At 41.4% G+C, this 17,950-nt stretch overlaps 1 protein-coding gene across 4 annotated transcripts in view; it reads right to left on the reverse strand.

The window, feature by feature from the left end:
• The window catches only part of LOC138966263 (microtubule-associated serine/threonine-protein kinase 3-like), a 211,480-nt gene that overhangs the window by 53,839 nt on the left and 139,691 nt on the right, over window positions 1–17,950 (reverse strand). For all 4 annotated transcript variants that reach the window (XM_070338411.1, XM_070338412.1, XM_070338410.1 and 1 more), the window contains 3 exons: window positions 13,186–13,261; window positions 10,756–10,840; window positions 5,378–5,544 (listed from right to left, as the gene is read on the reverse strand). In XM_070338411.1, coding sequence (XP_070194512.1) covers window positions 5,378–5,544; window positions 10,756–10,840; window positions 13,186–13,261 — 328 coding nt within the window. The remainder of the gene's footprint in view (window positions 1–5,377; window positions 5,545–10,755; window positions 10,841–13,185; window positions 13,262–17,950) is intronic.

The following is a 17,950-nucleotide window of genomic DNA, read 5'->3' on the forward strand; positions in this document are numbered from 1 at the left end:
AATGGGAAAATGTGCAATACTGTAATCTACAAGCAGTGGACATATAGAAAAGTATTACAACTACTAGTGCGACCATCATGAACAATATCATACTAGATAAATATCAATACAACCACCCTTCAGAGAGAGAGAGAGAGAGAGAGAGAGAGAGAGAGAGAGAGAGAGAGAGAGAGAGAGAGAGAGAGAGAGAGAGAGAGAGAGAGAGAGAGAGAGAGAGAGAGAGAGAGAGAGAGAGAGAGAGAGAGAGAGAGAGAGACAGACAGACAGAGAAAGAGAGAGAAAGAGAGTTTCTGCATGCCCTTACAAGCGAACCTACAATACAACATTCACATTTCACATTTAAAATGTAAGGGTACCCATACGGTTTTCCCGTAGTTTGTACGGGATTTATCCAAATTTAGGTGTATACGGCTTACAAGGCCTAGCCCTACGGTAAACCAAATTGTACCAAAGTGTACGGGAAGTTCATGTCAATGCTGTGATCTTGACAACAATTACGGTTCACAGATGCAAATGATTAAAACACATACTCAGGCATAACAACTGAGTCAAAGAGTCACACACACAGGTTGCCCTGTTGGGTTCAGGTTGTAGTGATCGACTGCTTGAATATGTAGGTCAGTGTATCCTTTATATAGCAGACATGAGACCAGCAAATGTTCCAAAAGTAGGAAAGTAAGCCGGGGGTGGGGTCCAGGGGCAACCACCCCGGTAGGGGGTTCAGGGGGGCAAAGCCCCTCTGACGGAAAATGAATGTTAGAATTATAAAGGCCATTTAGGGGCCTCTCCTGATAGGAACAAATTAGATCATGCCTTTTTAAAAAGCTATAAAAACCACAAGAATAATATGTTTTAGCATTTTAAACAAAAGTGTAATTTATAACAATCACACACACACAAAACTTACTTGAAAACTTTCAGAACCAACACATTTTTTCCACCAAGTCCTATTTCACCACGCAGTGGCCGTTGTCGCACCACGTGCACACGGCCTGACCGGGAATGGATATCTTGGCGATACTGTCGCCAATGAGCTGGCGCCTTTCTTTCTTGTTGATAATGACAGTCACTTCTTCTGACAGCCAGTTGGCTTTCCATTTCTTTTTCACACTTTGGTCGTCGATCGTAAGAGCTTCCACAGCCGACAAAACAATACGGAATCCAGACGCCATGATGCTACCTTTTTCACCTTCGGCGTTTGGAGATCGGCAGCCAATCAAAACAACCCGCAAACAGCCATCGGTGAATAATTAGGCCTAGGCGATAATCGTCGGAGATCGACAGCCAATCAAACGCAACCCATGATACTGCTATGGGTTCACGCGAGTGCTGGGGTGCGAATGCACTGACTTCAGACGCAGACAGCTTCAGCTGAACGGTTCATACCACCCACCCTCCCCCCCCTTTTTTTTCTCAACGAATTTGCATCGATCTCAAGAATGGTCTGTGAGCTAAGGAAAATATCGGAATTCCGATAAAATTCGGACCAGTCCCATGTCTGATATAGCCCACTTTCATGGCCTCATGCAGTGATCTTCCCTGTTTCAGATATTTGCAAGATCTCTGACCAGTTCTGTTTTGAGTTACCCTTTTGAAAATTAGAAAGTGGAACAAACTTACTAGTTACTTGTTTCTCTTTTAATTCAATATATGATTCAACCATCATTTGAGAATTTAACCCCAGAAATGATGAATTGAAAAGCAGCATGAGAGATTATGCAAATGAGGACTAAAAATAGACCTGACAGTTCCTATGCCATTTTCCAAACCTTCTTCCTTTAAAACCCGAGTGAGCCGTTTTGAAAGTTACCAATTGGAACTTACTGAAAACTTTTTTCTCATTGAAATTCAAGTTTTGAGTCAATAATTATTCATAATTTACCTCAGGACAAGGGTGTGTTATTTTTCGTGTTATTTGTCAGAAATTTTTTAAGCATGGTTATTTTCCGTTCTGTAGATAAAAAATGTTTAAAATCAAGAACATTTATGTGAGCCATTCTGGGGGGTAAACAGGTCTGCAGCTGGTTTTTGTACTTTTTACATTTTTGTTGTTGTGTGTAAGGGGTTGTTACCTTGAATACAGTTTCTAGTCATATTAATACAGGTTGGCTTTGGAAGGGATTGACAGGTCTGGATGTGGTGGTATATGAGATGGTCTACACAGGATGCAGTGTATCTAACCTGTATTACTTCTCTTCTGCATCGAGTTCCACCAACATCCTGTGAAACCTTACTTTACAGACGCTCTCAAACATGGTTATAAAAAAAATCTCTTCTTAGAACAAACAAGACATGCAAAGGAGACAATTAGAATGGCTTCAATCCTTTTCTTTTATTCACACACTCAACTCCCTCCACGCCCCCCCCCCCCCCTCTCTTATTAGTAACCCTCTCTTGATTCACACACACACACAAAATGCATTGATCAAGGTTCGCTTGCAAATGGAGGAGAGAGCAACCAACAGTGTTGGAACAGTGATAGCTACCTCAGTCACAATGCAGGTGAATCACCATGCTCAATCCCATGCAGGGGGAAGTACTGACAATATTCACAGGAGAGGAACCAAGATAAGACCAACAAGACCAGCAAGCTAGGCTAGCATAGCACAGGGGGTTGCCATGGTTACCCAAACCACCAAACAATAAAAATCCTTACTCTAAGGTAAGCCAGGACAGGCTGTGAGTCAAGAAGCACAGGAACAGAGAGAGAGTGAATGAAAACAAAAGACAAATATAATGGGTCAGTAAAATGGCAGAATTATTGTCAAAGATGAAATTTGGGTTAGCTGTTATTAGAAATAACTGAAATTAGAAATCAATATGAAATAAAAATAGATAAAGAAAAACTGTTTCTTATATTATAAGGTTAGTATAAACACACTTTAATCATAAAAGGAAAAAAATATGGACATACAAATTATTTCTATTATTAGTCAAACAAACTTCAAATGCACTTGCAAGCTAAAACCTGAATCAAATAAACAATACTGGAATAAAGAGCAATCAGTTCATTTTTTCAGCCAAAAACGTTCTACAGTTTTGATGAACATTAAAAAGAAATTAAAAAAAAAAAGCTTCTCGACATTTGTGTATGAGTGAAGAATCTTATTCCATCTTTTTTTATACTTCAAAATCCAAACTTTGAGCAACCTGACATACACATTTTGTGTGTGGAAAACAAGCATGCACTGCTGATCAAGTCCATGATCTAACTTGGTCTACTTGAGATTGGATCTTCTACACATACTACTTAAACCTAATCAAAGGCGCTATTCCTAAATCACCACGCTGTCACTTACCCTCTCTACAATTTATTCAACGTAAGCACACACACACTCACACATAAACAAAATACAAACAACCAACAGAAATCTATCAGCTTCCAGGCTTTGACCAGCAAACGAATTCCTGGCATGACAACAGGCTGCATAAACGTCTTTCCCTTTAACCCTTTCCTGGCACATATTCAAGGCACAGTCCTTCCAGTGGAAACAGTTTGGTTCATTATTTTGGATGTGGCCAGGTATTTACACAGTATAACACCACCCTGCACTTGGACACACGCACACAATCAGAGTGGCCATTTTTAAAAATTAATTAATTTAACAAATTGACAAAATTCAAATTTTCACAGAAAGCACAAAGGTTGTTGATTTTGGGCATGTGTCCACGTGGAGGGATAGTCTTATCCCTTGTCAAAAAGCCTGGCCAGATGGTGAGCGGGAGGTTGACTACATGGGAAGGACTATGCCTTGGCTTTGAGGCTCTTCCACCTGATGCTACTTCCCCCTCCTCCACACAATATCAACCTTGGCTTTGCAAAAGCTGGGTCCATTAGGGACCATCAGCAAAGAGTAAGCAGATGTGGTCATTAAAGAGCTATCTCCTACAGTGCAACGATACATGTTAAAGATTCCCTGCTCCTCTAAAGTGCAACCAGACCCAGGAGTAGACTCTTCACCAAACCAAACAGCAATTTTAAGCTAAAATAAAAAGTAACCAAAACCATGTTCCCTCTATAACCGCTGTCACACAGCAACCCTTTCCCCTAACTTGACCAAATACAACAAGTTTAATGCAGGACAAACATGCCACCCCAAATAATGCAACCAACAGACTCAAAACACTCCACTTGGCCACACATATCTGGGCAAAAACCAAAAGCTTTTTTAGCCCCCTTGTTCCTGTTACTGATTGCTACCAGAAACCATTGTGTCATCGCTTCTTAATGCTGTTGATGCATTTTTTTTTAATGAACTTAATTGGCCTCAAAACATCAGGCAAAGCCCAAGCTGGTATTTTCCAATAACCAGCTTTTAATTTTCCGTCCCATATTCTTTTTCTAATGAAATGTTGGCTTCTTCAAACATCAGCCAAAGCCTAGACTGGTTGTTATGTTCCAATAAAGTTTTTAATTTAATGCCCCACGAACAAAATCTTGATGTAAACAAGTTGTGAGAAGATGGTAACTTTCAGAATCAGACGGGCCAGTCTACAAACCTACCAACGCTTCAGTTCAGTTCTCGCTCTTTCTGGAATTGCCACAAGTCTGCGTCATGTAACAAACCATAACAGAGAGAATTTACTAGCATTTACTGGAGCTCCATAGCCACAACTTAATCTCATTGTTCATACTAAAATAATCACTGAGAAAATGTGAGCGAAAAAATGCAGCAGCAAACAAAAGTGACCCATTACCACAATCAACCAAATTGTTTAGTCCCTAACCCATGCACACACACAAAACATTTTTTTTTCTTTTTTAAATCAAGCTTTTTCAAATGCAAAAGTAACCCACACCAAAGTAAAATGCTAACGACAACAAGCAAGCAAGTTGTAAAACTGGGGAAAATGCAACAGAGAAAAATGGAACCAAAATCTTTCATAACTTTTCCTGATAATTAATTCCTGACTTATACTGACTTGTGTATCATTTATTTGTTTGTCAAAGAATAACAAAAACAGCTCAAAATGTGTAATGATTTATATGCTTGTTAACATTTAATTAAAAGGTTTAAGGACAATATCACTTTGCGCAAATATGTAAGAAAAGCACCTGCTTCTACTGGTCAAATACAATTTTTAAAAAGACGTTAGGTGACACACACCCATAAATGAATAACTTGAAAATGGGGAAAATTAAAACCCCTCAAAGTAATCCCCCCACATTTTTATTTGTTATTTTTTGTATTAATATGACCTAATTAAACAAAACTAAAGCATAAAATGGAAGAAACCCTCAAAGTTATAATCATGGGAAAAAATGAAGGAAAAACACACACACACACACACAAACCATTAGTACACTCTACTTAGAATGAAAATAAAGTATAGGATGGAGATGCTAACACTAACAGTAACCAAGACAATGCACTACCTGAGGCTTCGTGAGCGTGGTCGCATGCTTGGTGAAGAACGACCGTCGCTGTCGTCTCCAACCACAGTGTTTTCCGAGCTGCCGAAGTGGTGCGAGAGGAAGTGCAGCTCCTCCTGTGTGGGCGCCGATGGCAGTTGATGGAGCCGCTCTTGTGAGGAGTACCGTGACTGAAACAGCGCAACCTTCTGCGTTACTGTTAGTATGTGTGGTTAAGGCAACACTGGGCCATGGTCAAACACATCTCACTGCTTCAAGGAACATATATGAAGACACTGAGATACGGCCAAACTTGACTGATTCAAAGCAGCAACACAACTTAACGGCAAAAAGCTGCTCTTGTGAGGAGTTGCGAGACGGAAACAGCAGAACTTTTTGAGTTTATGTTAGTACGTGTAAGCCATGGTCAACATTAATTGCTTCAAGGTACAGACACTGAGAAAAACAAAATCATTTCAAAGCACACACTGAGTTCTTAGAAACGATCAAACATGACTGTCTCAAAGCAAAGGCATTAATTGAGGAGCGGCAAAACATAATAACTTCAAAGTAGAGACACTTAGAATGTAAAATCACAATCGCCTCAAAGTAAAGATTTTGTAGATCAGGCCTTAAGAGTTTTCTCCTTAAATTTAAAGTCCTCAGATTTCTCTTACTAATTTTCTTTTTCGAAATAAATAGTGGACCTGCAGGAACTATTAGGCACTGCTTTGAGCATTTCAACTATTTAACCCAATGCCCCCTGAACCGCCCGGCATGGCCCGCTGGAAGTGCCCTATGAAATCCCTGAAACGCCCGGCATGGCCCGCTAAACACTAGGTCACCTACTTTCACTTTCGCTTTGAGCCTTACCCATAAGGCCTTGCGACCGGATGTGATTAATGCACTTCCTTCCGGCTGCTTCATTCTAGCGTTTGCAGAGTTTGAATCGATGCGATAGTGTGTTTGCTGTGAATTTTCAAAGTTTGAGATTTTTTTGGCTGACATAATGGCGTTGAACGAAGGTTTGGAAGTATGGTGTTCGATCATGGGGAACTCAGATGACGATTCTGACACGCCTTTCGAAGGTTTTCTACTTGAAGAGGTGAAAGGGGATGAGTCTTGACATCGATCTGGGTGTTGTTATTCGACAACAGGACTTTCGGGAGGATTTTTCTGGGAGTTTCAACATATATTGGTGTAAATGAGGACTGAAGGCTGACACGTTGGACGTTTTTGAAGAACACTTGCTGGATTGTTTTTTTTAAACAACATTTATTACATCGGAAGTGGACAGAACATACTTGCATATGAAACTATAGTCTATTCTCGAGTTATTCTGCCATCTTCTATATAAATGTGAGTACTCTATGATTTTATATGAATTGTTTTGTTTTGTATGTGTGCATGTTGTGCGGAGTAGTTTCCCTTTGCTCAGGATTAAGAAGGCTGCCTGCCATTTTTTTGTCAGGGGGCATTGGGTTAAGGGCCCTCTTCAAATTGGGAATGCGATCCTAAGTACTAGGTGCAAAGGCATTAATTTTGGAAGTGCTTTTTCATTCCACAAAGACACCATTCATTATTCTCCACCGCCACATGTAGTGCTCAGGCATGGAAATTGAAAATTGTACAAAAAGACTGAAAATTTGTAAGTAATAACAAAGTCGATGGCGCAAAGCGCCTAGCCTTACTAGGGGGGGCCCGTAATTTTTTTCTCTTCAAAGAATCCAAATGGTGCAATTTGGTGTCATCTTAGCTCCAAGTTTGCCATTAAATTCAGTTTTTAGAACCATTTTTGCCTCCCCATTTTTTTTTTGGCGGACACTTCTGCTTTTTCGGCAGAACAAAAAAAAAATCGGCGGAAATTTGCCTTTCGGCGGACAATAGTCTCCTGTCCGCCCAGCCGACCTTCCCCTTGACCCTGCTTGTGACCTCGATGTTTGATGCCCCCGCAAGGGGCACGGTACTCTCTAAGCACCCAAAACCTCAAAGAGATAACTGGCAGAAACCTTCCTATTACCATGCCTGACTGCTATCTCAATGTTCTCATTTAAAAAAAAGAAGTTTTATCAGCCAAAACTCATACAGGGAATCACAATAGAGGTGATCTAAGCTTATGCCTGGGATATACATTTCTGCTACAAACACTTTGTTTTTAATCTCAGGTTGTTTTTCTTCAGTTAAAGTAGAATCTGTTGTTGTTCTCTCCTTTCTGGCACTACAGCATGAGAAATGTAAAGAAAGGGGGGTAAGCTAGACAGGGAGGAACAAATGATACCAGAGACAGAAACATAGGTTGAGAAAAAGATGGAAGAAAAAAACAGTTGTTTTACACCCTCGTGGCAGAGCCATTAGGGGCATGAGAAAAAGGTGGAAGACTCAGGAATTAGCAAAAAGTTCATCAACAGTGGAAATGAAAGAAATTCTTTGAGAAAAGCAGGCAAAGAAGAAGTCCAGAAGAGTTCAGGTCAAACAGACACAACACTGTGAGTTGTCCTGAGAAATGAGAGAAACAAGTACCAACAGACAGGGACCCTAACAAAATGATAATCACTGTGCTGCCTTTCTGATATGACCAGCTATCTCCTGGAGACCTATCACCACTCCCAAACACAACACATCAGAGCAAGAGGTTAACACTCTGTTGTCTTGGTAAAATGCCTTTTTCACCAAGAGTGTCCTAAAAAAAACCAGAGCACAGCATGCCAGCAAAGAACTGGTAGCTCCCCCCCCCCTCCCCCTCCTCATGTGTGCGGGAGTGAGGGATGTGAGTGAGGGATGTCGTGCCAAACAACGATCAGTCTTCCTTCTGTTTCTGCAGGGTCTGGTGTGTGCTCTTTAACTCACCCTCTTTACTCTCTCCCTTCCCCATCCCACCCTGCTACCTGACCACTATGTTCTGGATGGAACATCTAGTCTGACTTACCAATTTCAAACAGAATTCCGAGCCAATGAACTCTTTGATTAATAGAAAAACCTTTTTTACCAAGGAATATGAACTTGTTGGCACATTTTTCAAGAACTAAAGTCAGCTGTTCAAGATTACGATGACAAATTCTGAGTTCTGAGAAGAATCTTGAGCTTGAGAAAACATTAAATTGCGTTCAACTGCAAGCTATGTCAGTGTTCACTCCGTATGGTAAGAAAGCAAGCTCATTCAACGGGGGTCCCCTCAACAATCCCCAAACTTCCTGTCTTTGATTCTGACCCGAAATAAGAACTGAAGTAGGTCGAACCACTTCTCCCCTGTAAACCTCTAGATAGCGAGCACAAAGTATTAGCTGTGTATGATCAGCAACAAGTAACGGTGGCGATCAGAATGCAGAAGCACTGTGACCACTGGAATGCACAAAATCAAACACAATACACCAAGGAATCATTGTCCTGTAAGAATAAAAACCACAGATAAAACAACCACCTCAAGGTATCCTCTCCTGTCAGCATATAACTTGAAGAACAACAACAACAAACACCAGATCCTTCACAACAAAGCCTTTGTTCAAACCCACCATATGAAGAGAGGATATACCCACCTAGACACAATCACCTTGCTCTCACTCTAATCTTCTCAGCTTATAGTAGGGAAACCCAAGGACTTACAAACAATCACTGCTGTTTTGTGCATTACCATACACACCTAACAACGGCTGACTGTGTGTGGACAAAATATAAGTAAAAATCAATATATGTCTTGTGGCAACCGCCACCCTTCCCCCTTCTCTTTTTCATCCATAATGAACATGTATATTATACAGACAACAGAAAACACCGCCTGCCACAAACCAAAATCACACCAGTCTGTTACATGAGAGGAATGTTGATGTCGAGACAACAGTCATCAAGTGAGAGGCAGGTCATCGCCTCAGGCACAGTGGCCACCGACCAATGTTCCTTACTATCTTGTCTTCTCACTCCTACACCAATATACGTTCCCTCTCTCCTTGACATTTCATAAAACTAAAGGCCAAACAATGTTAAAAAGATCTTTACAAATTACATACGAAAACTATGACATTGAAATTGTGCTTTCTTTTGTCTTTGTGAGTCAAGATTTCTTTTGTCTTTTGACAAGAATTTCTAAATGCACCATAAAACTACTGATCTGGATTTGACTTATGGTTAAAGTATATTCCATTAAGATTCTTATGAATGTTTTGTTTTGTCCACAATTGAACGTTCCATAAACTAACCTTTATTGTTCTTTACTTTTAATTCTTGATTTTGAAGTGTTAGCATTCAATCCATTTCAGATTCCTTCTTGACTTATGGATGGCTTTCAATTTACACAACAGAGCAACACTCCTCCCTTTGAAGTTAATTAAAACCTTCAAAGACCATGCAAACTGGGGAAAAACCAACAGGGCATTATAAAGCAGCAAGGAAAGCAGTGTTCTGTTTTGAAGACAGATGTATGACACTTTGGGACATTGTACGACTTTTGTTTCTCTCAGTAGAAGGCCTTTATAAATACAGTGCAATTATTCAAAGAAACACTCTCGATGACTTTCTCCCTTTCATGTCCTTGTTTTCTCAGATTATTTCTTCACAGAGTCCAAACATTTATCACTATTTTCAGACCATTCTACGACGGGCGCTGTGGCGGGGTGGTAAGACGTCGGCCTCTTAATCGGAAGGTCGAGGGTTCGAATCCCAGCCGCGGCCGCCTGGTGGGTTAAGTGTGGAGATTTTTCCGATCTCCCAGGTCAACTTATGTGCAGACCTGCTAGTGGCTTATCCTCCTTCGTGTACACGCAAGCACAAGAAAAAGATCCTGTAATCCATGTCAGAGTTCGGTGGGATATAGAAACACGAAAATACCCAGCATGATTCCTCCGAAAGCGGCGTATGGTTGCCTAAATGGCGGGGTAAAAACGGTCATACACGTAAAATTCCACTCGTGCAAAAACACGAGTGTACATGGGAGTATCAGCCCACGAACGCAGAAGAAGAAGAAGAAGAAGAAGAAGACCATTCTACTTCCAGACATTTGAAAAGGGAATGACTGTCACATTCTCCCAAACAGAAGCCACATTTCATGTATTTTTCAGAGACCAGCAATTAGTAACTGGAGTGAGGACTTTCCCTTTAAAGTTTTTCTTGAGGTAAAATGGCACCAATGATGTGAGGCCAATCTGATGAGAGGACACCCCTCATAGGAAAGGACACTCTCTGTTGTCCCTTTGTCTAGAATATTGACAACATGTACCTGTTGTGACTGGCCACCAGCAATCAATTGACTTTTTGGTTGGCCTCAAAGGATGTCCTTTCATCACAGGTACCACTGTAGCAATTTCCATTGTTGACAAAGAGGATGGGGGTGTAATTGCGCGCGCGCGCGCGTGTGTGTGTGTGTGTGTGTGTGTGTGTGTGTGTGTGTGTGTATGAGAGTGAGTGTCACTTACCGACACATTGGAGGAGCTGCCCGGGGTGTTGGTCCCATAGCCCGAGGACGGGATGGAAGCGAAGGACCAGCGGCGTCCGTCGCACCTAATACATAGCAACGTCACAATGGTCAACACACACCTCCCACAATCTCACTCCCCCCCCCTCCCACTATCCCCACCTCAACTCCTCCCACCTCCCCCACCCACTGCTCATTAAGGTGAAAAGTTACAGTGGACAGGAGGGCAAAACCGAAGTCATTTTTGCTGGAGAAAGATTTGTGTGTGATACTGTTTTGCAAATCTTCTCTTAATATTTGAGTATATCAATATAGATCCAATGGTGAGCTGCCAATCTGTCTTTCTGCAGTGGCCTTCAATGGGTTGACAGGATAGTGACCCTACAAATGATCCCCAGCTTGGAAACAAAAGTGGATGAAAAAAGGGGATTTCAATTTTATTTTTTCAAAGCTTTGACAAAAAATAAATGAAGTTCTCGCATGGTACAAAGCCGTTCTATAGTAGTTACTGCTCTTCTATTAGAACACTGTCTCTACCATCATACCTCTTATCTTTACCAGTTGCCTGCCAGGATTCTGCTGATGGAGAAAGCAATCAGTCAAGCTGTTTGCCCTCATCAATGTGTTATTGGCTGATCAATATGACATGTGTGTGCAAATGATATTCCAGCAAGGCTGTTGCGCTTAGGGCTCTGTTAGCCACAGTATCAGCGATGCCCAAGTCGGCTGACAGCCATTTATCTTGCTTTTATCTTATTTTCTGCTTCTTCTTCTTATTATTATCATATTTCTTTCTTTCTTTCTTTATGAGTCAATCATTCTTTTTATCTAATTTTGTCCTGCCTATTCTTCTTCTATTTCTTTCTTTCTTTGTCAGTGAGAGGAGAAAAAGGGGACCGTGGGGATGGGGGGGGGGAGGGAGAGAGAGAGAGAGAGAGAGAGAGAGAGAGAGAGAGAGAGAGAGAGAGAGAGAGAGAGAGAGAGAGAGGGGAGAGAGAGACAGAGAGAGAGGGGTGGGTGGGCGAAAGTTGATTACCTACAGTAACACTTGTAATTGTTCTATGAGGCAGGTTGGACAGCGCAGAAATGCTGCCATAATTATGGTTTATAAGTGCTGACATAACAAAATGAACACCGGTCCTTGAGTTATCGTTTGCTGGGTTTATTCCAGGGAAGAATTCAGCTAAGACTAAGAGAGTAAACCTGCCAGGCAGGGTCACTCGGCCAGTCATATAGATGTTCCATTCTGAGAAGTACAACTGCACCCACTAAACATGATCTCACTTAAATGCTGCATAGCGTTGTTTTGTTTCTAACAGTGATGCAACCCAAATAACCCAATATGAAGCGAACTAAACAAGGGGAAAGGGTGAAGTTAGTATCAAAATCTAACTAAGCACCTAGTATGCAAAACAGGCCTAAAAGCCAGACCGAAAATCGTTTCGCCATGACAAACAACCAACGTCCATTATACATTTTCGCAAAAACAGATCAAACAAAAAAGCAGGCCAACACACTAACGAAACAAGAAACTGTGAGTCAACTTAAAGTGCAGGCAAAAATACAAGCAAAGGTGACTGGGTGACCTTGGCAAGAGAAAATTGGTTGAAATGGTTGGTCACTGTAGGGGCACCCCTGTTGTGTCTTGGTGTTTTAACATTTCTACCGTGGAGCTTTCAGAGTTAAGAGATCTCGAAGTTCCCTTTCATGTCTGTATTCACTTTCTTTTTTTAAAGTTTTGTGCGTGTGTTTTTCTCTCACCAGAAATGTTCCTTTGCAAGTTATGTCTCACACTGTTAACCTCATTAACATTGTTGGACTCTCATTATATTGACAACCTCTAACTGAGCTAAGTTATTTTGTCTGTTGATTGCCTCATTATCATTTGTATGTCCATCTCCTTGGTCAACATGATAATGTATGTTTTGTTGTTTTCATGATTCATCATTCCAATAACTAAACCTCGTTTTGGTTTTTGATTTTATTCTTGATTTTGGAACGGTAGCAGTCTATCTGTTTCAGCTTTTTTTTTTATTAAAACTGTTCCAAATACTTAGGAAAATCATGATTGAACTAGCATGAAACCATTTGACAAGATATGGCCTTGAGCATCCTACGCTTATTGCCTGTGCTTATTGTCAGTGTCATAGAATGCTCAAGAGAGCAAGCAGCCAATACCCCTAAACCCATGCATGCCTTTTTTAAGAAAGAAAGATAGATTTCTGAATCAATGTCAAAATTCAATGTGAATGTTTTGTTTTGTCAATAATTAAACAATCCATATACTAACCTTTCTCGCTTTTTGATTATCTCAACAGATTTACGCAGTTAATTAAGTGAAAGTGACCATGCCTAAATCCCAAAGGAAGCTGGTAGTGCACAACAGGGGTACCCACGTGACCATGACCTTGCAAACAGGCAGAGCACTTACTTTCTGATGGCCTGGAAAGCAAAGCTGACATGTTGATTGGGTGACAAGTTGCGAGGACTCTCGTGTGGACTGCCTCCTGGAAATACACACAGACAAACGCACCGTCAGCATAAAATGCACACACAAACTCACTGTCACTAATATTTATCAAATACACACAATGAAACACACTATCAATATTCTATACAAACTAACAAACACACTATCAGCATGAAATACACACAAACACACCGTCAGCACATAATTATGCTGGCACTCAAAAACTCAAACGCAGATGATTTTAAGGGTTCTATGTCTTTCCCACCCCTTTTCCAACACTAACCTTCTCCAAAACATAAGGCAAACAAACAGATGAACGGACCTCCAGACAGACAGACATACCTGTCTGTTGATAAAAGAGAATCCATCCAGATAATCACCGCATTTCAGTGAACTGAGCGTTTATCAAACACCAACACATGCTGTGCAGCAATCAATGCATGGGATACTCCATAAATAAACCTAAAGAAATTGTAAAAACCCGAACACATCAAAATTAACCATAAAATAACTCAAAACAACGTTTTAATAAAATGTAGGGGATAGCAACAGAAGCCATCTCAATCTGCTCTGCCCAAACATGAACACATGCTAGTGAGCAAACAAAAAGTGACGTGAGAAACCCCCGGGACACAGTGCATGCAATGTCGCCATCTATTCTATTCATTGCACGTGCTAAGCCCCACCGAGACAGCCCTAAGACTTGGTTTTGCAAGCTCTGTAAATGCCACACGGCTAAACAATGTCCAATAAACCTTTTCGCGATCAAACACAGGAACAGTGCCTCCGCCCCCCCCCCCCCCCCCCCCCCCCCCCCTTCACAACGTCCATTATACATTTTCGCAAAAAAACACACAGAAAGTGCACCCCCACCCTTTCATTTGGCTGTAGCTACAAGGGTCGAGGTGTTAGCACATGTCTGCAATTCCGTTGTCATCTCCCTCCCTACCCCCTTCTAACTACGTAACTATGAGAATCCAGTTGTTAATGCAAGACTGTACTTCAGTAGCCCCCCCCCCCCCCCCCTTCCATTTGGTTGTACAATGTAGCCACATGTGCAAGGATGGAGTTGTTAGCCCCAGTCTGTAATTGTGCAGGCTACAGATAGGTAGTCAATACTTTGCTTCATACACTCATCCATCTCTGCCCATGGAAGATCAATAGCAGAGCAATATCTGTCGCCCGCTTTTAGCAAAAAGCCCGAGTACCAAGTGCATGTGTTCTGTCTGATCATTGGGTTGAACGTGCCCTACCATAGTTTCGTGAAACCCTGTCAAGCACGCACAGACACACACACACACACACACACACACACACACACACACACACACACACACACACACACACACACACACACACACACACACACACACACACACACACACACACACACTCTCACTCACTCACATAGAGGATACACAAATCCTCTAAACATCACAGTGCCTCCTTGTCCCTTAATCAGGAATTTCCTCAGTGTAAGACGAAAGGTCCTTTCAAATTTCATCAGCAGATTAGCAGGTTAGAAAACAATAAACAGTAAATCTATTTTCATGAAATCATCACATAAACAGTTGTTCTGTTTCATAAAATCATTCATCTTTGCGCACGCTTGATCAATCTCAGAACGACATTTGCTAGCTGGTTTGATCGCCCTGGCTGTGTCGCAAGGGTGATAAAGAAAATAGCATACAGGGGGAAACAGCATTATTATTATAATGGCACGACATCGTTTCTTGTCAGTTAATACTCCCCTGGGCTTTTCATAAAACCCATTCCACATTCCATAGGCAAGCGATGCACCAAATCAATGAAAAAATAATTGTGACACCATAAAAGAGAAAAACAAGAAGTTGGGTTTTCGTTGCTTTTTTTTTTTTTTTTTTTAAAGACGGCGAAGAAAAATAACAGAAGATCTAAAATGCTCCACTTTTCACATTTCCCTGAAAGGTTCAACACAGTTAAAAAAAATTTTTTTTAAAGTGAATAAAGACTCATGATTAAATCTTTCGCGGACTTCCCTTTTGACATCATCCCCCCCCCCCCCTCCCCCAAAGGGTACCCTTCTTATTTGGAGAAAGAAGATGGGGTGCGCGAGCAAACGGTAAAAGCAGAAGCAAAGTAAAATTACATCAGGTACAGCACTAAGAAAAAGGATTTCATTAGCACAAGCAGTTAAAGTTAAGCAGGAAGGTGGGAAAGATCAGGGGTTGCCCCAGAAAGAGATAGAGAGAGAGAGGGAGAGAGGGAGAGAGTAAGAGCACGTTTACCAGCAAACACTCTTACTTCAAAGCTTTTTTTTGTGTTTCAACAGTTTGCAAAACACATATCCTAAACATACAAGAACCATCCTTATCTGTAAAGTCCAGCAAAACATATGACCGATGGTAAAGTCGCCACATAATCTCCACTCACAGCCCCTCACCCAGCCTGTGCTACGACTGGCCTTCACCCCCCGCGGGTATGGGGGAAGAATTTACCGGATGCTCCCCAGCATGTCGTAAGAGGCGACTAACGGATTCTGTTTCTCCTTTTACCCTTGTTAAGTGTTTCTTGTATAGAATATAGTCAATGTTTGTAAAGATTTTAGTCAAGCAGTATGTAAGAAATGTTAAGTCCTTTGTACTGGAAACTTGCATTCTCCCAGTAAGGTCATAATTATATTGTACTACGTTGCAACTGCCCCTGGAGCAATTTTTTGATTAGTGCTTTTGTGAACAAGAGGCTCTATCCCACCCCCCACCCCCCTTTCCCCGTCGCGATATAACCTTGAACGGTTGAAAACGACGTTAAACACCAAATAAAGAAAAGAACAAGACTGGCCTTCAACAGAGCAGTGTCCTCACCACACGGCGACGGTAATGGGGAGGGGGTTGGTGGAAAGAACAAGATATAGAACGATCGTGTGTGCGTGTGATTATGGGTGTGTGTGTGTGTGAGTGAGAGAGCGAGAGAGAGAGAATGATAGGGAGAACACACACACACACACACGCGTTTGGGGACAAGGATGAAGACAGAGACAGAGCGACCTTTAGGGAACAGGCTAAGGGGAGAGAGGAAAAGCAAAATCAATAGATGGAGACGAAAGCGCTGAACAGCAAAGCCCTCGGATCAAAGAAAGAAAGTATTATCCTCTGCTGAAAGCTGCATACGTGTGTGTGTGTGTGTGTGTGTGCGTGCGTGTGCGTGCGTGCGTGTGAGTGGAAGAGAGAAAAAGAGAAAGAGAGAGAGAGACAGAGAATGAGAGAGATTGAGAATGAGACAAAGAATGAGAAAGAGAGACTTAGACATATTGATATATACACACACACACACGTGAGTGTGGTGGGGGGGGGGGGGGGGAGCGGACACAAAACCGATTTAATAGAACAAGAAAACTAGGGGACATCATTGCGATGAGAAGGTCATCGTCTGCATTCTGTGACATCTTCGCAGAAAATTACAAGACGGATTTTTTTAAATTTTTTTTTTTTTTTTTATAAATAGAAAGGCTTATCTCCTTTACACGTTTGGGAAATCAATGGTCACTGTTGGGAATTCCAGGGCAGATGAGGAAAACGGTAAGAGGAGTAATAATGGCGATCGGCGTTGTTTCGACCACTGATTGAAGATCACAGGTAATCAACACTAGCTGTGTTTGAGGGTAATCATTGATGATACAAGGTCTGGGTGGTACTGGTAGCGGTGTGTGTGTGTGTGTGTGTGTACCCCCCCCCCCACACACACAGAGGACTTTAGACAGACAGACTGGGGTGCATGCAGAAGACGGAAAGACATGCCCTAGGAAGGATATCTTGATATTGATTTTAATAACGACTCTTCGCAGAGACTTGAAGGAAAACGAAATCAATGGTCAATTTTAGAACAACCCCCTTCCTCCCAAAGGCTAAGCAGAAAATTAAAATGGCAGGAGGAGTAATGAAGGCAATCGACGTTGCTTCCAGCACTGATGGACAATAACAGGTCATCACCAGTAGTTCCACACGACGATGGGGTCATCTCACACGCCCCCCCACCCCATCCCCCCCATCTCTCTCTCTCTCTCTCTCTCTCTCTCTCTCTCTCTCGATTTCCCCCTCAATGGGTGAGGGCAGGATGAAACAAGTCGTGTAAAGCGAAATTACTACATTTAGTCAAGCTGTGGAACTCACAGAATGAAACTGAACGCACTGCATTTTTTCACAATGACCGTAGTCCGCCGCTCGTACAAAAGGCAGTGAAATTGACGACCCTGTTTAGCGCGGTAGCGGTTGCTCTGTGCTGCATAGCACGCTTTTCTGTACCTCTCTTCGCTTTAACTTTTTGAGCGTGTTTTTAATCCAAACATATCATATCTATATGTTTTTGGAATCAGGAACCGACAAGGAATAAGATGAAATTTTTTTTAAATCGATTTCGGAAATTTTATTTTAATCATAATTTTTATATTTTTAATTTTCAGAGCTCGTTTTTAATCCGAATATAACATATTTATATGTTTTTGGAATCAGAAAATGATGAGGAATAAGATGAACGTAATTTTGGATCCTTTTATAAAAAAAATAATTTTAATTACAATTTTCGGATTTTTAATGACCAAAGTCATTAATTAATTTTTAAGCCTCCAAGCTGAAATGCAATACCAAAGTCCGGCCTTCGTCGAAGATTACTTGGCCAAAATTTCAATCAATTTGATTGAAAAATGAGGGTGTGACAGTGCCGCCTCAACTTTTACAAAAAGCCGGATATG

This window comes from Littorina saxatilis, linkage group LG5 (genome assembly GCF_037325665.1).
Source record: "Littorina saxatilis isolate snail1 linkage group LG5, US_GU_Lsax_2.0, whole genome shotgun sequence".
NCBI classification, from domain to species: domain Eukaryota; kingdom Metazoa; phylum Mollusca; class Gastropoda; order Littorinimorpha; family Littorinidae; genus Littorina; species Littorina saxatilis.